At 41.7% G+C, this 21891-nt stretch overlaps 1 protein-coding gene across 10 annotated transcripts in view; it reads left to right on the top strand.

Moving 5' to 3' along the window:
* Positions 1-21891, top strand: part of Ralgps2 (Ral GEF with PH domain and SH3 binding motif 2) — a 126726-nt gene that overhangs the window by 33355 nt on the left and 71480 nt on the right. For all 10 annotated transcript variants that reach the window (XM_052200592.1, XM_052200585.1, XM_052200593.1 and 7 more), the window contains 4 exons: positions 4652-4756; positions 5815-5865; positions 18544-18627; positions 21225-21314. In XM_052200592.1, the coding sequence (XP_052056552.1) occupies positions 4652-4756; positions 5815-5865; positions 18544-18627; positions 21225-21314 (330 nt within the window). The remainder of the gene's footprint in view (positions 1-4651; positions 4757-5814; positions 5866-18543; positions 18628-21224; positions 21315-21891) is intronic.

Genomic DNA, 21891 nt, shown 5'->3' with positions numbered 1-21891 from the left:
CCAGGACTAGCCTTCACACCTGCTAGTTACCGTAGATGCTCCCATGGCCAGTTTTCCGGCCAGGACTAGCCTCAGTGCCCTCCTCGGTATATTGTTAACCTGTTGTGTATGTACTGGTGCTTTTGTGTGTAGGCCAGAGGCAGTGGTGCCTGTTAGCCTTTGCCATTCTCTGCTTGTTATGTTCTCAAGCAGGGCCTGTCCTAGTTGGCTTTCTTTGGCTATGATAAACTGCAGCCGCTTGCGGCTACGTTTGAACAGTTCAGGTTCCCTGGAAGGAAAGCTGGGGATAGGAAACAGGGGGACAAGAGAAACATGAAGCCAAGCCAAGATTCCTGCTCAAGGCTCAAACTTTATTTGGGGTCTGACAATTGAAAGCTTTTACTGAAACTAACTTGGGATGAAAAGAGTCCGTCTGGTATACGGTCCATGATTGAGAGAAGATAGGAGCTTGAAGCAGAACCTGTGGGAAAATGCTGCTTACTGGCTTGTTCCCCCTGGCCTTGCTCAGTTTGCTTTTATAGACAGCCCAGGTCCACCTAGGCTGACAATTAGCAGGGAAGGAAACCCCCTAAATTCACTACTGACCTCACCAAGGCGTAAAATCATGTGGTCTCCAAAAGGAGACATCCAACCTTGATTCCAGTTTTCCTACATTTTGATCAGTTTCTATGTTCATGGTACAAGGGTCCTTGCAAAGGGTGACTGAGTAGTGACAGTGGCCCACGAGCCTCTTCCCAGAAGATGCTGCCAATCTCAGTGTGCTGGGCCCGCCCCCATAAATCATCAGTTAAGACAACTCAGTTCTCCACTGACAGCCCACATCCAGTATGGCACTTCCTTAATTGCTGTTCCATTTCGTAGATGATTCTTGTTTTTGTCAACTTGGACAGTAAAAGCTGACCAGTATAGGGGCTTTCACGAACCCTGGGCTCACTAGTTCAGCCAGACTAGTTGGCCAGCCAGCCCCAGGACCTCAGTGACAGGGTGACCGCTGTTGACTTGGCTCCTAGGGCCCAAGTTCAGGTCCTCATGCCAGCATGGTTAGGCTACTTAACCTACCAGCTGTCTTCCCAGCCCTCCAGATTTTCTTTTTAGTGGACTTAATTTCCATTAGTACTGTTGGAGATTTAACATTCTGTTCAGAGAATAAATATCACTTCTGTTGTTGTTTCATAAGCATTTCCCCCTTCTGTTACAACTTGCTTGAGTCAGTTTTTACACATGGGATTTTTTTCTTTTTCCCATGATTCCTTTTCTTCCACATAGAAAAGAAAATTTGTCTTTCAAAATATATTTCAAATACTGTATTTTCAACAAATCCTTTTCCTATAAACAGATGGGAGTTATTTTTGAAACTGTAACTTAAAAAAAAAAAAAACCCTTGTATTTTCTTGTATAAATGTGTTCATTGTTTTCCTTCCCTGGCATACATTGTTTGTGTGTTTACTTGTTACATTATAACCATATTTCTTAAATGTCTGATGTGTCTTCGGTCAGTGTATTTGTAACTCTGTATCCATAGACCCCTGCTATAATTCACTGGAAGCAGTGTACAAATATTTATCAGATAAAACAGATCCTTTTACTTGCATAAAACATTGTTTCTTCTAAAAGTAAGTGAGTTATGTTAGGCTTCAGGCTAATATGCTTTCTATATGACAAGGGAGGTCAACAGGGTCTATGTTTTAAATAGTTCTACTGTGGCAAGGCAGTAGTACAGTTAAAAACATATATTCTGTACCTCATTTTAAGCTTTAGATTTGTTAACTTATCAATCCAGATTTCCTTAAAAGTGCTAAGTTTTTGGGTAAAATACTTAACCTGAGCCAACCGATGTCCTCCTTAGCACCATCTGTGCCTTTTAGGCCAGGGATTTGTCATCAAGTTCATTACCTTTAAATTGAACTTCACTCAAGTAGTCAGGACATAGACAAAAGGCAGTTATATTCATTGCCAAAATATACTACACACCCCAGTCCAGTTTCCAAGGAGTGTTCGTCCCTTCCCGAAGCCTCATGATCTGGGCCTCCACTCTGTCTCTCAGTGTTCCTCTCTAACTGGCCTCCTCTAGAGCAGCCCACTTAGTTCTGGTGACAGTGTTCAGTAGCATTTCCAGGCCAAAGTTCCAAACTCTTTACATTTCCTCCTACAAAATAGTTACAAAGTCCTACAAACCACGTGGTCAGGTTTATCACAGCATCAAACCCACTTTGGTACTGTTTCCTATCTTCATTTCCTGTTGCTGTGATAAAATACCTGTACAAAAGCTACTTCAGGGAGAATGTGCTTATTTGGTTCACAGATCCAGATTACAGTCTGTCACCGCGGGGAAGTCAAGGCTGTAGGAACTTGGAGCCCTATTCTATCATTCCATCCCGAGTCAAGAGCAGAGAATAACGCCTAGCTCTGCCGACTGGGGCGCAGCTCCCTTTCTCTAGCCTTACACGGTCCAGGGTTTCTGCCCCAGGCTTCAGCCATTCTCCATGGTGCCAGGCCTTAGTTCTCCCCCCAGACCAGTTGCTTCTGCTGCAACTAAGGCTGCACCTTTACTAATGGCTACGCCTGGATTCTCTGCAAGAACATCAGCCCTACCATGTGGTGCAGAGAAAGCTTCAACTATTCACCATGACCTCTTTATTCCTTTAACTCCCCGTACCATGTGGGCACTCTGACACATTGTTCAGCTTCCGGTTTGAGGTTCAAGCTGGCCTGCTGAACCTCTGTGTAATGGCCTCACCCGCTGTGTGATGGCCTCAAGGAAATACTTCCCAGTAGATTTAGCCTCAGTGATGCTGGACTCCTAGGACCCAGATTATTCTTCAGCACAAGTTTATCCTATAGATCCTTAATCCAGAGTATTCTGTGAGCAGCCCTGATAGTCTATGCCTTGTTCAGACTTCACAAGCATCATTGTCTGCATTTTCTTTCAGCATTGCTACTGTCTAAGCTCCCATAGAACAGACCCTTAAATTCTGAGTATTCAGTGGCTTTTCCAGCCCAAAGATTCAAAATCCTTCCCCAAATCAACATGGTCAGCTCTGTCACAGCAGCAGCCCTACTCTAATGAGACCAGTTTTTTGCGGTTGCTTTCTGTTGGGGTGATAGATAAATAATGACCAAAAGCAGTTTGGGGAGGGAAGGGTATTTCAGTTTACAGACTGAGCGAAGGCCAGCAGGAGCTAAAGTATATTCCTTGGAGGGAAGCTGCTTACTGGCTTGTTCCCAGGTATGCTACCAGCTTTCTTACAGCCCAGATCCATTTGCCTAGGGGTGGTGCCTTCCTCAGTGCAGGGGTGGGGTGTGGGGAGGGTGGGGGGTGGGCCCTCCCATATCTATTAGCAGTCAAGAAAATGCTCCACAGACATGCCCACAGGCCAGTCTGATAGAGGCAATTCTTCACTTAAGTTCCCTGTATTTAGTGGTAACCAGGACTAACATTAACATATATTAACAAATACAATGGCTTATGCCATTATTTAATAAATGGCATCCTCTATATTTTTTTTTCAATATATGCTTCAAGAGTATATTCTCTGTTTCTCCTAGTTTTAAAAGTTAGAGACTCGCAGGGCGGTGGTGGCGCACGCCTTTAATCCCAGCACTTGGGAGGCAGAGGCAGGTGGATTTCTGAGTTCGAGGCCAGCCTGGTCTACAGAGTGAGTTCCAGGACAGCCAGGGCTACACAGAGAAACCCTGTCTTGAAAAAACCAAAAAAAAAAAAAAAAAAAAAAAAAGTTAGAGACTCATGCCTTGCATGATGGCACTTTGGTCAACAGCAACTTCATGTGTAGCAATGGTGTTGTGGTCATGCTGCAGCCATTGTAGATTGTGTGAGTAAGCTGTGATTGACAGTATCTGAATTGCTAAGTGATGCATGGCTATGGATGGGCACTGTTTCCTTTACCTCATGTTAGAACTACGTAAAATCAGAATGTTTGTTTGAAGAGACATATAAAAGGGTGACTTACATAGGAACCCCAAAACACAAATTCAATATTAGCTTTCAGCTTTCAAATTCCTGGCTTTATATTAGCATTTCTCCAACTAAGCAGTCTGCTCTATTCAGCTTTTCTACATCTTTTCTTACATAGTGTTCTTAGTTCCTCTGTTGTGTGTGCGTGCTTGTACATGTGTGTATGTGTATGCATGCTTGTTCATGTGGTGTGCCCATGTGCGTGTGGACACTGGCAGTAGTGAACCTGGAGTTAATTAAAATTTAGCTATTCTGATTGGCTAGCAAGCTCTGGATCTTCTAATCTCTGTACACTCACTGTCCAGCCCTGGGATTGTAGGGGTGCACACACTACCTAGATTTACATGGATGCTGAGACTCTAAGTTAGATCTGCATGTTTCTATAGCAGACATCGTACCAGCCAACTCTCCTGTCAGCCCCAGAGTTCCCGTCTTTTTTTTTTTTTTTTTTTGGTTTTTTGAGACAGGGTTTCTCTGTGTGGCCCTGGTTGTCCTGGACCTCACTCTGTAGACCAGGCTGGTCTCGAATTCAGAAATCCACCTGCCTCTGCCTCCCAAGTGCTAGGATTACAGGCGTGCACCACCACCACTCAGCTTGAGTTCCTGTTTTTAAAGGCCGATTACTTTCTGTGGCTGTGAGACAAGGTTTAAGGGCTGTGTCTTCTTCTATTCTGTCAGAAAAGTAGCAGCTCGGAGTCATTAAGCGAGAAGGGCTCTGAATTGAAGAAAAGCTTTGATGCTGTGGTATTTGACGTGCTTAAGGTTACGCCAGAAGAATACGCGGTAAGCTTTCTGCCTCTTGCTTTCCAGTTATTGCATGTAATTTACGTATATCATCGTCATCATTGAGTTAGAAATTGTGGCCTCATAGATCTCCTTGGAGAAGGAGACAGGTTTTTTAAAGCTGGATCTAGGAATTGTTGGAGAATAGCACAAGAATGGGGCGTGAGCTCAGGGTGAGGGGTGAACTGCTGGTTACCCTGTCGGTGTGGAACAGAGGGATGACAACGTGATCGCTGCTGGGCTGACTCACCAAGCAACTGTGAACAGGCTCACTATTTTTTTACTGATTTGAAATTTAAAGATTGAGAACTCTGACTTCTCAACCATTTGAATATGAGTAGTATAAAATTATCTAGAACATCTTTTTAGCTGACATAAATGTTCATCTATTGAGATTTGTTTATCTCCTTTTATTAACTGAATACATTGCTTTTTTTTGGTTTTGAACTCAAGGAATGTATTTACTTTTTAAATATATGTGAAATATACACTGTAGCTGTCTTCAGATACACTAGAAGAGGGCATCAGATCCCATTACAGATGGTTGTGAGCCACCATGTGGTTGCTGGGAACTGAACTCAGGACCTCTGGCAGAGCAGTCGGTGCTCTTAACCGTTGAGCCATCTCTCCAGCCCTGAACAGTTTTTTATTACATGCATTCGTTTATTGGTGTGAGAAAGGGGTTCATATGCCATAGTGCATGTGTACAGGCCAGAGGGCAAATTTACAGTTGGTTCTTTGCCTCTGCCATGTGGAGACCAGTGATTGAACTCAGGTTGTTAGTTTTTTGCTGAGAGGCCTTCTGAGCCATCTGTGGATGGCAGTGCCAAAGTATTTCCCCTTTCCTGCCTTACGTAGGAAGGAAATAATTAGGAGTTATATTTAATGGTGCAAAGACTAAAATTTCTATTCTTTTTTAAGTTCTTAAAGGCTCTGCATTCAGTAATTTAGTATGGAGTAGAAAATTTATTTTATTTTGAATAAATTTATTTATTTGTATTTTATTTGTTTATTTGTATATTGCCTTTCAAACCAAACCAAATCCCCTTGTCTTTCAGGGTCAGATAACACTAATGGATGTTCCGGTGTTTAAAGCTATTCAGCCAGATGTAAGTAGCTTTAAGACTATTCTTAGAATATAGAAAACAATAAACCATAGTCTCTTAAGATGTTGAAGAAATTCAAATCACATTTTGTATTAATCATTAAATGTCTAAAGCTGATGATGCCACTTACCTATTCAATCTTAGAGACTAAGATGCCATTCATCATAGTGCATTCTTTAGTCATAATTGGGATGTTTGAATCACTTGGTTATGCAAGGAAGTAATAGACTTGCAGAAGTTTTTACTCATAGTGTTGAGACTTTTTTTATGGGAAGGTGAAAATTAGACATAACTCAGTAATCCTTCCTTCTACCTTAATTTTTTATAATGTGACTTACTGTTTAACTTTTAAAAGTTACTGTGTGTGCTCATGTGTTGTACGCTGTGTGGATGCATGTATAGAGGTCAGAGAACAACTTTTATGAGGTCAGTTCTCTCTCTACCCTCGTGTGTTGCTAGACTAGGTGGTCCCAATGTTGACACTTGAGAGGAGGATCACAAAACACATTTTTCTCCCAATAAAAATAGAGACTAATACTACATATCTACCTACTCACTATAAGTGCATGTGTGTGCTCATGTACATTTATAGTTTGTCAGTTTAAAGGCCTGTGTATAATAATAATTTTGCTTCATTGGTAAGGGAATAGTGACAGTTATGTTCTATACACAGCTGTCTTAGTTTACTTTGTATTGCTATAACAGAATGCCTGATGCTGGATACTTTATATAGAGGAGGTTTATTTAGATATTAGTTTTCAGAACCAGGAGGTATTATTTGTTGGGCCTTGAATGAAGGCCTCTGGCTGCCTCACAGTGTGACAGGAAAGTAGTAAGGGATGGCTTGGTGCAGCAGACCCAAGCATGTGTCTTTATGACAGCCACTCCCTGAGAGCCACTGCACTCGCGTGTGCTTCCCTGAGACTCGGAAGGCTTCTCCTGCCTCCCTACATTGGAGACCCAGCCACAGCACATGTACCTTCAAAGATGCATTCAGGTCACATATAAACTATTGTAATAACTCAGTATTGACAGTAGGCTTAGATTCGGAAAAGACAGTTTTTGCTCGTAGACTATAGACTTGATTTTTGTTCTCCCAAACGAAGCCATTTGATAATTCACGATTGGTTCTTTGGGAATAGTGTGCAGTATTTGTTGTGTTATATGCAGTCTGTTGTGACCCTGAATACTGTAATAGCTGGTAAGTTCAGTACATCTGAGTGTGAACAGGTTATACTTGTTATTTTTTTCCCCATGTAGGATACTTAATGTCTTAGTATCTCGACTTTGCTGCCTATCAAGTGAAGAGAGAGCTGGCCAAGTGACCTCTGGGCCCTGTCATTTCCATAAGTTGTCCTTCTCTAACAAAGCAGAGGGGTTAAAAAATAGAGTTATTGTATTAATGGGAGATGAAGAACTATGTACTCTATAAATGATGGTAGGCAGAGAATGTTGTATTTAAACGATCAAAACAAAAAACCCTAGAACATTCATTTCTGCTTCTCTCGAGAAGCCCCCTGCCACCTCCTTGATTTTAAGTCTTCTAAGGGTCATTTTCCCTTTTGGATAAAATTATTTATTACTGCTCTTTCTCCTGACTTATAACCCTTGGAAATCCTGTGTCATTTGTTTAACTATGGATGTAGTAGCCACATTGTACAGTACAAAGGAATAGGTAAAACAATAGGCGACTTATTTAACCTCCAATAGCCAAAATATTTCAGCTTGTAATCAGAATAAAATTTTTATTGAGACATTTTATACTCCTCCCTACCCCCATACTAAGTTTTGTGAATTCCAGGTTTACCATTAGATGACTGCATTCTTTGACCTGGAGTGGCCCTCTTTCTGATGCTCTGAAATGTTGACTCAGAGCTTGGACACTGTACACTAGATTGTTATTGGAGACATAGACTTCCATTTTAAGAGGATTTTTTTTTTATTTCCCTTGGGACATCAAACAACGCTTTGAAGCTTCAAGTTGATTCCCACTCCCCCACTCTTTTGAGACAAGGTCTTAAGTAGCCCAAGCTAGCCTGGAACTCAGTATATGTAGCAGAAGACATGAGACCGTGAGCTCCTGATAGTTCTTCCTCCACCTCCTGAGTCCTGGGATTTTAGGTGTGCACCACTGCACCCAGTACTTGACAGATACCCAGTTCTCTGCTGTCAACCCCTCAGTCTAAGAAGCCATCTTCTCTCCTCTGAATCACAGCAATGCTCTCTCACTTGATCTGCGTGTACACTGGTCACTTTTCTGGTCACTGTGCCCAGATAGCCTACAAGAACCAATTCCTGGAGGGAAGAATTTGGGCTTATGGTTTGAGAGGGTCCAGCCTGGTGGGAAAGCATGGTGAACAGAGCAGTTATTACCTGGTAGGCCACAGAGCAGAGAAAGGGGTAGCTGGCACTCAGCTGGTCTTCCCCCCAGCCCATAGTATGGTGCTGCCCACATCCAGGGTGGGTCTACTTTTAGTTATCGTTGGGAAACCCTCACAGATACACCTGGACACACCTGGATTCGTTCCCTTTGACAGTGGTGCTAAACTGATACAGGGAGCTTCTGCTTTGACCCCTGAGGTCTGTTTCCTCAGGTAGCCATGGAAGCAACACTGAAATGTGTTCGTGTGACCTGCTCAAGCCACCTCTGTGGTTTCACTTGCTTTGAAGATCAGCAGGGTCTGAATCTCTTCCTTGCTTTGCCCTCTTCTTGCTTCTGAGTACATGGTCTATGCTTTCTGGTCTAGCAAAAGACAGTCCTTCATCCCCCAGCCCCGGCGCCTGTCGTGCTTAACCCCCTCTTCCTCCCTGAGTTATCTGGTGACGTTAGACTTCTTTGCTTTTCTACAGACTCCTGACGTCTGATACTTGCTATCTGACAGAACTGTTGATGTTGTGATGCCAGTCAGTACACCTTCAAGTGTCTGCTGTGTGTCAGGCCTTGCTCTAGTTGTTCCCTAGATTGCCTGTTTCAGGGACGTGAGTTAAACAGTGTCATGTGAAAGATAATGAGGAGAGCATAGGACACCTGGCGGGGTGGGTTTCAGTGTTGACTTCACTGAGAAGCAGTCTGTAAGGAGGCCAGACTGCGCACCCACCTTTAGTGTGTTAGGGAAATGTGTTCTGGTGAGGAACTGGTGAGCAGCGGCTAATGGGTTGCAACCCTGTAAGCTGGGTGAAAGTGCTGTGCACAGGAGGCCTGGAGTGGGGGCTGGGTGTGTGTGTTCCTGAGGAGACCGTTACTCTGATGAAGATGGTAAGCTTCTGGGGACATTGCTTCTTTAAATTAGGTATACGTTTATTAAGTGCCCTCTCTTGACTAACCAGCAGGCCCTCTCTTCATCCACAATTGCTTTTTTATTTCTCTTCTTCCTTAACATGGTCCACAGCCAATTGCTATATGCTTTGCTGCTGCCTTTAAATCTGTCCAGCACATAGTTCTAAATACATTCTTTCATTTGCTTATCTTTATTTTTAAAGTAGTGCTGGTTAACAAACTCACTGTAGCCTTGCTCCCACTGAGGCACTTCACCTGCAACATTCCCTTCCCCTCCCCTCCCTTCCCCTCTCCTTCCTTTCCCTCCCCTCCCTTCCCTCCCCTCCCTTCTCCTCCTCTCTTTTCCTCTCCTCATCCTCTCCATTCCCCTTTTTCCATCCTCTGCCCCCCACCCAACCCCCGTGTTTTTAAGGTGAAAGGGTTTGTTTTACTTTCCTTCAGTTTCTGAGGGTTTAGCCCATCATGGTAGCGAAGCATGGTCAAATGGAGACATTTTTGTCAGGGTTGTCCAGAAAGCAGAGAAAGGGAAATGCTATTACTGTACAAGTTTTTTTTTTAAAGATATTTTTTAGTTTTGTTTTATGTGTATGTTTGCCTACATATGTGTTTCTGCAGCATGTGATATACAGTGCCTGTGGAGACCAGAGGGTAGTGTTTCCTGGTAGTTGAAGTTACAGACCATGTGGTGCCGGTATCCTGGCCAAGGCCTCTGCAGGAGCAGTGATGCTCTTCATCATGTACCCCACTCTCCAGCTGTCTCAGTGTTTAGGCATTGCATTTCACAGACACTTAAGGATGACAAGTCAGAAGAGTTGCGAGGGTTTTTTTTTTTCAGCTCTGCTGTTCATGAATTGTGCCACTAATGTATTCTTCATCTTTGACTTTAAAAAGCTAGCTTAACCTGGCAGGGTGGTGGTGGTGGTGGTGGTGGTGGTAGAAGTGGAGGAGGGAGGAGGAGGAGGCGGTGGTGGTAGTTACTTGAAGCTGCTAAGTCTTTGAGTAAATTTCAGAAGTGGGTGATCTCAGAATAGAGTTCTGGTTATATGTAGTTACAGCAATCAGGAGAGCTTCTGTCAGAGCTACAGCCATCTTCAAAGGTGGTAACAGTAGAGAGGACACCTCTTGTCCACATTAGAATACAAGTCAGGCGCTTATGGGTTGTAGATCTGCCACCCATAAAATGGCAGGAAACGTCATCTATCTGGTTTAGTGGAGAGAAGCTTCGTTTCACTTAGGGGTGAATTGAAGCAGCGACTGCGAATCACTTCCAGCTTAAAACGGTCGCAGTCATTTTTACAAGTCTGTTTTTAGTGCTCTGTGATTTCTAAAAGTGACATTCCTTCTGTGGACAGAGGCTTTTCTTTTGTTTGTTCCCCTCTACTCATGTAGAATATTTTAGGTTTCTTCCCTAAAACTAAATCTTCCAATACTGATTAAAGACAAAAAGTTAGCTTGGAGGCTTTGTACACTCATTAATTTCTGATATTTCTGCCACCAAGCTCTTATTAAAGTTTTTCTCATATACGTGGATCTAGTCGGTTTGACTTGTCTGGGATCATGAAGAAAGCTCTTACACATTCATAGGACCTCTCTCTCCATGCATTGCCTCATGCTGAAGCTTTGACTGTAGTCTATAAGTTCTCCATTGGATTCAGTACTTTTCTGTTGATGTGATAAAATTCCATGACCAAGGCAGTTTACAGAACTTTGTCTAGACTTATGGTTCCAGAGGGCTAAGAGTCTGTCATGTCACAGAGGAGAGCATGGCGGCAGGCAGGGTGTGGCCAGTGGAGTGGGAAGCTGAGGCTCCTTGTCTTGAACTGCAGGCACAAAGCAGAGAGCAGTTCTCGAGTGGGTGAGGCTTTTACTCTCAGAGCGCCCCCATACTTTCCTCCAGCAAAATTGTACTGCCTAACTGCCCCCCCCCCCAGAACAATACCACCAATTGGGAACTAAGTATTCATGTTCCTGAGACTGTGGGGGGACATTTATTACTGAAACCACCATATCCATCCTACTATATTCATAGGAGTGGGGTAGTTTTGTCTGTTGTGAATTCTCTGATGTTCTGCAAAACTTGTATTTTTCTGAAGCCATTACTGCATTCATTGTGCTGCATATAATTGTGGAGTTTCTCTTCAGGGTGAGTTTTGTATTATTCAGTATAGGGTAAGTTATGCCAGAATGGCTTAGAATCCAGTAGTGACTGCCTAGTATTTCCATAGCCTTAATTAAAGGTTGAATTGTATTTGAATTCTGCCTCTTACAAAGTCTGTTACTGTGATAAAGCATCAAGTCCACTTAAGAAAGAAGGGTTTCATTGGGGCTTACCGTTCCAGGGAGAGCCCATCGCAGTGCAAAGCCTGGGGACAGCCGCCATGACGTTGGGGTACAGCAGCTGAGCACTCACAGCCTGGTCCACAGATGAAACAGGATGCTCACTAGGAATAGCTGGAGGCCTTTGAAGCCTTAAATCCTTCCCCAATGACAGACCTCCCAATTCTTACCAAACAGCCACCAACTAAGGACCAGGTATTCAAATACCTTATAGGGGACATCTCGTTCAAACTACCACACAGGGTTTTCATGTATTCTTAAAGGACAAGGTCCACCTGAAAGTTTCTAGCAACATTACACTGCATGAAGAAATTCTGCATTTTAATTCAAAGCAATCATAGAGCAAAACTATTTTGAAAAAGCAGTTCTATTTGCTATGCATGTATAGATGTCTTTCCCTGCTGATACCCAGTACAGCCCAATAGCCACAGACTCAGTAGTCTGAATTTGAAGATCCTAATGAGTTGTTTTTAGATTAGGTTCCTTTGAAAATTGGAAAACTTCAAATGTAAAACACTTCTTGCCTAAGCCTTTCATATAAGACATATAATTAACCTATATAAAACAAAACATAACACTTCACTGTCATTGTGAATATAAATTAAACCTTTTATAGTAGATGTAAAAGTACTTCAGTATGGGATAATGCTGAATAAGCCTGCAGGTGCATTGTGCTAGATATTACAAGTAACCTAGAGGTGCTTTAACGTGTAATGGATACAGGGCTAGAGAGATGGCTCAGCAGTTAAGAACACTGGTTGCGGGTCCTGAGTTCAATTCTTAACAACCACATGGTGGCTCACAACCTTCTATAATGTGATCTGATGGCCTCTTCTGTCTGATGCCTTCTTTTGTCATGCAAGTACATGCAAATAGAATACTCTTGTACATAAAATAAATATTTATAGTGAAGGCATGCATAGGTCATATACAAATTAATTATTTTAATGATTGTTTTAAATTGGCAGGAGGTCCTAGAACTAGTCTTCTGTTAGATCCTCAAAACTATCTCAGTTTTATTATTTACTAGGAATGAGTAAGCTGTGTGATTGAGATTATGGAAAAAATACTAGCTAAATTAGGGAAATCTTATTAGTTAATTATGAATCTTTTAAAAATATTTTGGAAAAAATTATCCTTTGAGATATTTCTAGTAGGATGTGTAAAAGGCTTTCTCTGCAAATATTTTTATGTCTGCCAAAAGACTATAATTTTAGCAACATACAAAATTTTTAACAAATATTTTCCTGTTTTAGTCAAAATAATCATTGCATTAAAATGTAAGCAGGTTGTGGACTTAGTAAGAGAGCAGAAGCTGTGGAAAGCCTTGTATGGTAGAATAACACAGGCGGACTGTTAGAAGCACGATGCGCTGTCTGCCAGTGTGTCTGCTGTCCGCACCCTGAACTTCTTAGGATATAATAAGATCAGGTTTCCAATGGGGCTTGGGAAGGCAAAGAACAAAGAAAGTTGCTTTGGCATTTGCTTCTGTCTTCACCCCTCATCTCACTAAGGAGTCATCAGGGTGGAGGGAACGGGGTGGGGGGTGGGGGTAAGTACATCAGAGAGGAGGCCTCACCCTGTTAGGTGGTGTAGCTTCAGGGGTGTTGTTTTATTAAAAATGCAAACATGATGAGTGCAATTCCGTCTATGGTGGTGACTTCTGTATAACCTTATAACTGGGTACAAACAGATGTCTTATCTCTTTAAAAAGCTTTCACTCTGAACTCAGAGCTACCTGACCAAGAGTTAACTTCTTACAGACACCCCTGTCCTCGTCGCTTCCCTCTCCCCAGTCTCTGGGATCCTGTTTTCTTCCCTCCCTCGCTCTCTGTCTACATGCTGGTCTATATTGGCCTTTTCTCTTCTTCTGTCTATAGGTATCCCTACATCATCACCCTTAGAACAGTCCTTTTAAGAGTGTTGGAACCTACAAGACGTAAGAGAAGCTGTGACTCCTGTGAATTGAGTCATTCTTTCATAGGGTAGGTGGTCATCAGTTGTGGGGTTTTTCCCTCCTTGTGCTTCTGAAATAAATGCAACTGAAAATTGATCTTGATAGGTAATGATTCACAGTGAGTCCATGCCTGTTCTGAAAATCATTTTAGCTCTGAAATTCATTTTAGCAACAATTACAATTGTTTTATATATTTGAAGATTCTCTTTCCTGGCTGTGCTTTAACATGGCAAGTGCCGAATGCTAATGTTTCAGGGCTGCTGGGGGTGGTCCTTACCTAGCACCCCAGACAGTGCTGTCTGTTCTTGCACTAGATCCTTACAAAGTGTTGTTTGAGTCGCTGACTCACTTCAGTTTTAGGATGTTTGTGTGAGGTGCATTGGTACAGGAGTCTGTGTGACCAAGGCGTCAGTATAAAGATGACAGAGCAAAATGCAAATAACACTATATAGTATCATGCTAGAGTCTGAAACGAAAAGAGAAGAGACCATAGGGAAGTTTGAAATTTTCCATTTTGCTCTGAGGAGCTCAGGTAATTATAGTTTATAAATGAACTGACAGTATCTAGGTTAAACAAGGAACAGCCGAGTGAATTGTTGAATGCAGAGTAACCGACCCTTGCTTCTCTGACTTCCTCAACCACCGAGTTGCCTTTGGAACATTTCAGGTTGTTTGTTCAGTGTAGCCGCAGGTGTGTCACAAGAACAGTTCTGAGAGGTGTTCTCTTGGAAGGGAGAGAAGAGAAAGAATGGAAGAAAGGGAAAGAGAAAAGAAAGAAAGAAAATATTTGCAATTTATTTTTTTTTATTGTTTATAATCCTAGCACTTGGACATCCAAGGCAGGGGGATTGCAGCGAGTTCAAGGCCAACCTGGGCTATATATAGCAAGGCTTCATCTCACAAACACTTCATTTTTCAAGTTGATCTGCATTAGTGAAGTAAGTTAGGAGATGCTGTTGGAGGCTCCCTGTCTGGGATTCCAGTACTGCTGAAGTATGTGTGTGGACGGGCCAGCGCACGTGGACAGACACCACAGGGCAATGGTAGATGCCCTCCTCTTTGCTCTTCACTTTGTTTTTTTGAAGATTTTTTTTTTTTTATGTGTATGGGTGTTTTGCCTGTGCACCATGTATGTGCAATGCCTATAAAGGTCAGAAGAGAGTGTCCCTGGGGCTGTAGTTCCATGCTGAGCATCTCTAGCCCCTGCACTTTATTGTTACTTTTAAATAGGTGCGTCCTGCAGTGCCTGCTGGGGAACTGGTCCTTGAACTTGGGTCCTCAGGATGGCATGGCAAGTAGCTTACCAACTGAGCGAGCCATCTGCCCAGCATGTGTCTATTGCTGCTGTGTTCCTCAAGACAAGGGAACTTTTTTGTCACAGAGAAATTAAGGGCCTCGTGGGAGGTAAGGTAGAACAGAAGAAAGTGGTGAGCACTGGTACAGTTCTAGCTTTGCAATCTAGTAAGTGGATTTTTTCCACCTTTTAAATATTGTGTTTTTTAGGCAACCATAGAAGATAGGAAGTTGCAGAAAATGGTACAAATATTAAAGATTTATAGACTGTTGCAAAACCTGTACAGAGAACTCTTCCATACCTTTTACCTGGTTTTTCCTACAGTTGCATCTTGACTGCAGTACTATATCGAAATAGAAAAGCAATGTTTGTGCCATGCATATCTGTAGTTCTGTGATGGTTTATTATACATGTGATCTGTGCTGCCTCACTTACTGGAGACAACTCTTCCTTGGCATCCCCCCCCCCTTTTAAGTTACAACTATCTTCCCACCCCCATCCTGCCCCCCTTAACCATTTTCTCCTGCCTTTTGGGATTTCCGGCTTCTCCTCTTTACTCTTCCTAAGATCCCAGGATTACTCTTTGCTCACTGAGCTTCCAGTTGTGCTTTTTCTATGGCACTAGACTCGGTTTGAAGATCGTATAGCTTCTGTTTTTCTTTATTGGTGCTGAGAAATGAACCCAGGGCCTCGCTCATTGTAGATATAAGCTCTACCACCACCAAACTACATCCCCAGCTGTTCTCTTCCTCACTCCCCCCTCCTTCCCTCTCCCCCCCGTGTGTGTTGCACACCCATGCACATGTTGGTATGTAAATGTGTCCAGAGAACAAGTTGCGGGCCTTTGAACCCTGTGAGATTGAATTTGGGTCAGGCAGCGAGTGGATTTACCCACTGAGCCACCCGCTCCTCCTTCCTTAGTTTGCCAGTCTGTTTTGAGCTTGTGTCTGCTGCTCTCTCAGAATGATCACACGCATGGCAGCATCTCTGAAGAATGTCCTGTCTGAAGATCTCCAGCCTTTCTTATTTCTCTGGATGTAGAGTTTTAGAACTTTGAAGTTGTTGCTTTCAGTTGCCAATAGTATTCTCTCAAGATAATTTGTACTTTAGAAAAAAACGAACATAGGATTTTTTAAAATCTGTCTACAGGGGCCTCCTTTTTAAATTTTTTAAAATTGTTTTGATGCTATGCTTTGGCTTCCCTTCCACACTTCATCTGTGTACTGAGCCAGAGGAAGGTCAGTTGTCATCTTTAAGTTCTTGTCCATTTTCTTGAATTGCTACTGTCTTGCATCTCTTAAGGTTCTTGTTGTTTAGATGTTAGCACTTAAATTCTTACTTAACATCCAGTTAGTGGGTGGATTTTGCCAGTGTGTGTTGTTAGTCAGGGTTCTCTAGAGGAACAAAATGGATAGAATGAATCTATCTGTCTATCCATCCATCAATCCATCTATATCTAGAAAGAGCATTTGTCAGAATGACTTACAGGCAGTGGTCCAGCTAGCCCAACAAAGGCTGTATACCAAAAGAAATTCCAAGAATCCAGTAGTTGTTCAGCCCATGAGGCTGGATGTCCCAGCTGGTCTTCAGTCCACACTGGAATCCTAAAGAAGTAGGCTCTAATGCCAGTGAAGGAATGGACTTGTCATCGAGAGTGAGGGCAAGTAGGCAAAGAACAAAATCTTGTATCTCTTGTGCCCTTTATATAGGCTGACACCAGAAGGTGTAGTCCAGTTTAAAGGTGGATCTACCATGTCAAATTACGTAATTGGGGAAAATGCCTCATAGGTATACCTAGTTCTTTAGGTTTTAATTGGTTCCAAATGCTGTCAAGTTGACAACTAAGAATAGACATCATAGTTACTCCCTTTGTCTGCCTGACTCATAATCATCTTATTTCATGCTTAATTTCCAAATTAAAATAATAACCAGGTGATAATTATGCCTAAGATGATATAACTATCCTACCTATAACCTCAAATTCTTTATTTTTTAATTTATTTACTTATTTTATGCATATGAGACTGCCATTGTCTTCAGACACACCAGAAGAGGGCGTCAGATCTCATTATGGATGGTTGTGAGCCACCATGAGGTTGCTGGGATTTGAACTCAGAACCTCCAGAAGAGCAGTCAGTGCCCTTAACTGCTAAGCTACCTCTCCAGCCCCACAAATTCTTTATATATTTTAGATTTAGGTGGTAGTATCCTTTAAGAGACATTCTTTTAGTATCTCAAAAATTAAATACAATAACCACTGATAGTCTCCTAGTTGATGTTTACACTGCATGATAAAGAAATCAAGGAAAATACACAGTTACCTGCACAAATACATTTTGAATAAAATATGACAGGTATAATAAATTTTCTCATCTATCAAAGACTAATGATTTTTCTTTCTCAGATTTCTTTTGTTGCCTACCCAAAAGAGTTTTCCTTTTTTGTTATGGGCCCTTTCTCTATGGTTTTTGCTATATTACAGTATCTCTCTGATAGACCTAAAGTTTATAGACAGCAGCTCTCCTTTAAAATCAGATGAATTCAGTTCTGCTGGCATACATGCATCGGGACATCTTGAATGGTGGTGTTTGTGCTTCATTTACATTCAGCATGATGTGGAGATAATAATCAGAGTGCTGAAGCAGTAAGACACGAGTGGCATCTCTGAGCTGTCTGCACCACGTATAGGTGTAATTTCCTTTATATCACAGAGTGCATATATTGTACATACACTGCAGCCTACATTCATAATTATAAAGACTTCAGTTATTTTTATTTTATGTGGATGGGTGTTTTGCATGAAACCACATCTGTGTAGCACTTGAGCATGTGGTGCCCACAGAGGTCAAAAGAGGGCATTAGATTCCCTGGAATTGGACTTATAGACAGCTGTGAGCCACCTTGCAGGTGCTGGTTAATCAAACCCTGTTTCTCTGTAAGATCAGCAAGTGTTCTCAACTACTGAGCCATCTATCTCTCCAACCCAGAATGGTACATTTCTAATAAAGGGGATTAGTGTACAATTTTTTAAAAAGTTTTTTTTCTTTTAATACAAGATCTTGAGCCATTTGAATTCTATTCTTAGACCATTGGGGTGAACTTCTTTACTAAACAGGTGTCTTCAAATATCTGAAGTCAACAACTGTCAGGTCAAAGAATGAGATGTTTTAAAATGATTAGTTGTGGAGCTGAGAGTTGACTCAGTGGGACCAGACTCTGAATCCCTAGCACTCATGTGAAATACCGGACCAGACTGTCTGTAAACCTGAGTACTTGGTGGGGGATGGGTGAAGGGACAGATGGAACCTGGGTGGCTAGAGATGGCTGGCAATGGCCTGCCAGTCTAGCTGAAATGGGAGCTCCAGGTTCAGTGAGAGACCATCTCAAACACAGAGGTGGACAGTGACTGAGAAAGCACTCAGTGTGGCCTCCACCCTCTACACCCACGTAGCCATAGCAAGCGCACAGCACATGCACACATGCACGTCACACCATATACCTGTACGGAGCAAGAAAGCAAGCTGCTTGGGATGGATAACTGACTGGATAGGTTTATGATGTTATGGGATATTCAGCCAGAGGACACTCCATCATACTCTGTGAAAATCGTTTGTCTAGATTCTGTTGGATAATTTTATGCATATAATCTAATAAATTTGTTTTAGCTTTTACAGAATAATTAGTATTGTTATGTATTCCTATCTGTTGTTCCAGAAAAGAACATACACCGTCTTTACTGTTTGAATTCCCTAATGTAAGAAAACGGAGCTGTTTCTTACATTTAATTTATACTTAATTTTTGTTTTAATCTTTTAGGAACTTTCAAGTTGTGGATGGAATAAAAAAGAAAAATATAGTTCTGCACCAAATGCAGTTGCTTTCACAAGAAGATTTAATCACGTGAGTTGCACTTACTGGTGAGGGAGGGCGTGGCTGTCCTTGGTTGTGTGTGCACACACGGAAGCAGAGTATTGTCTAGTGCCTCCTTGTACTCTTCCTCACCACCAGCCCATCTTAAGAGAGTCTCTCAGTGAACTCTGAGCATGGATTGACTATTCTTGTTGACCAATAAGCACCCAGAATCCTCCTGTCTCTGCAGACTCTCCCACCCCAATCCCAACACTGTCTTCCCAGATTTTTACATAAATGCGTGAGATCCAAACTCAGGTCTTCTTGTTTTTGCACTTACCCGCTGAGTCGTCTTCCTGCCCCTGCCCTTTTTCATTGAGGCAGGGCCTTGTGTTGTTGAGTCTAACTCTGAACTTGATCTGTAGCTGAAGATGACCTTGAACTCCTGATCCTTCTGCCTCTACCTTTTGAGTGCTGGGATTATAGTCACGTGCCACAATGCTTAGCTTCATTTTTTTATTTGTATTTTTAACTTCTTTATGATTCTCACAGATGTACCAGAAATACTTGTATTTGTTTAAAAAGCTGTATAGCCATGCTTGCTTTGCGTATTTGTAAAATATGCCATCATAAATGGCCTTTTTCATTAATGACAGTTCTCGGAGGCATAAACCTGATGCAGTAGCTTTAATTCATTTAATCATTGTTTTTTTTTTTTTTTACCACATTCTAGGCTAAATCTACCACTTTTGATAATAGAATGTTTTCTGAGTTGTTAATCTAAGATTTCCTTCTTTTTTTTTTTTTTTTAATTACTTACATATGAATGAACCCAAGCACATTGACTGCTTGTTTTGTATAAGCTAGCAGCTGGTTTCCAAGGTTTGGTCAGTTTTGGTCCCTTGGCGAGAGTTACAGGCTGCGTTGTTTATCCTTTCATCTGGTTGTCTTTTTATGATGATGTTTATTAAGTGTGTCTGAGGTTATTGGAGGTGTGTTTTCATTTTGTTCTTTGGAATGCTTGCTGTGGTGCTTTGAATGGCGACAGCCCTCAGGTTCGTATGTGTTAATGCTTGGTCCCCCCTTAAAGGGTCAGTTTGGGAGGATTAGGGGGTGTGGTTGGCTTCACTGCAGAAGTCAGACCCAGCCTTGCTAATAACCTTTCATGAGAGTGGCCATGGGCAGCATAGACTCAGCAAGGGGGGATGGACAGCACAACTTTCGGTGAAAATGACAGAACATTTGGATTTTTTTTAAATTATATTGTCTTAAAATGTGTCTAATGTGAAATTTAAGTCACTGATTATGCGGTTTAGATTTGAATTAATTGCTTATATTTGTTAGAGTTCCTATTTAAATATTCATAGTATGCCTTTTGCTAGTTCATAAAAATCTTGTTAGAATCAGGGAGCATTAATGGTATTAGTATAACAGGTATTATAATGAATTTGTAAAATATATAATTTTATATTAACATACATTCACAGAATACATGTAATTACACACACAGCTTTTTATAGGTAGAAATTCAAAGGAAAATCTAAAATATTTCTCCTTTTTGAAGTGAAGAAATATAGATTATGATGTCATGTATCCTTTGCTAAACTCTTAACTGAGTCCTATTTAAAGTTAAGCCACCTAAACATGCTTAGATCCTATTTTTGCAGAACATGAATTAATGCGTTGCTGTATACATATATCATTTGATAAACAACTACGTTGACCAAATTAAATAATGTTATAGATCTAATGTGCCTTCAGGGTACACACACACACACATACACACACACACACACACACACACACACACACATTCTTTGTATATAGGTAATATAGGTGCACACAAGCTGTCATGCATACCGGGAGGTCAGAGGACAACCTGGGAGCCAATTCTCCACTTCTACCATGACTTTTAGGGATCAAACTCCAGTTGCCAACCTTGCAGTTTTGGGGGCTTTTTACCTGGTCTGTTACCTGCTGAGCCATCTTATCAGCCTCTAATAAATGGTTTTAAAGTTTGTTTTGTTTATTTAAGTTACGGCTTCATTGAATTCAAAGACATCATAAAACTTTTTACAGTTTATGTATTTTTGTATAGAGGTGTGTTTTGTCAACATGTACATCTGCACACCAGAAGAGGGCGTCAGCTCCCATTACAGATGGCTGTGAGTCACCATGTGGGTGCTGGGAATTGAACTCAGGACCACTGAAGGAGCAGCCAGTGCTCTTAACCTCTGAGCCATCTCTCCAGCCCCATCACAAATTTATTAAAATGAAATTTTTATTTTGTATTTTATGATATTTTCTTTTAGTTGTAAGAAAACCGTAGTCAGAAGAAAAAATGTTTCAAAAATAACTAGAGCAACTATATCAAGAAGAATATAATGTTAATTTTAGTCTTGGAATTTCTTGCCTTTGTTTTTTGTTTTTTTTGGGGGGGGTGTTTTGTTTTGTTTTGTTTGTCTCCTCCCCACCCCCACCCCCGAGACAGGGTTTCTCTGTGTAGCTCTGGCAGTCCTGGAACTCTGTAGACCAGGCTGGCCCTGAACTCAGAAATCCGCCTGCCTCTGCCTCCCAAGTGCTGGGACTAAAGGCATGTGCCACCACTGCCCAGTGCCTTTGGTTATTTTAATTTTTATTGTTTTCAGGTAAGCTTTTGGGTTGTGAGAGAGATCCTCCATGCTCAGACACTGAAGATAAGGGCAGAAGTTCTGAGCCACTACATTAAAACTGCCAAGGTAAGTGTGGCTGATCTTTAGCTGGCCTATTTGGAAATGTCCCAAGCGACTGTCTGTCTATTGGTCCTGAGAAATAAGGCCTGTTGAGTACATTGAACACCTCCTTTCTCTGCCTTTCTCTTTATTCTTGGTCATCCTCCTGCCCCAATTATGTAGGCAGGGGTTAGATTATGGTAAATTTTTCAAATATTAGACTGTGTTGATCGAGAAAGTCATGTAGTATTCAATCTTTTTTACTGGCCTGTTTTTTGTTTTTTTACTATGTATTTAAATTGTGAAATAAACCACCCAGCTATATAGAAAATAAGACTTTGCAGGCTGGGGAGAGAGCGTGGTGTTGAAGAGCACTTGCTGCTCTTGCAGAGGGCCCAGGTTCACTTCCAGCACCCAAGGGTGACATGATGCTTCCTTCTGACTTGCGTGGGCACCAGGCACTCAAGTGGAAAACACTTTTATACATAAAATAAAGGCACATGAATCTTAAGAAAAAACTTTTTTAAGACCTTGAACTTGTGTTCCCCCAACCTCTGACTCCCAGTACTAAGATTATAGATCTGAAGCACAGGCCCTCCTAGAC

Source organism: Apodemus sylvaticus, chromosome 12 (genome assembly GCF_947179515.1).
Source record: "Apodemus sylvaticus chromosome 12, mApoSyl1.1, whole genome shotgun sequence".
Classification (NCBI taxonomy): Eukaryota; Metazoa; Chordata; class Mammalia; order Rodentia; family Muridae; genus Apodemus; species Apodemus sylvaticus.
The sequence above is the reverse complement of the archived record's forward strand: the minus strand, read 5'-3'. Positions and strand labels throughout refer to the sequence as shown.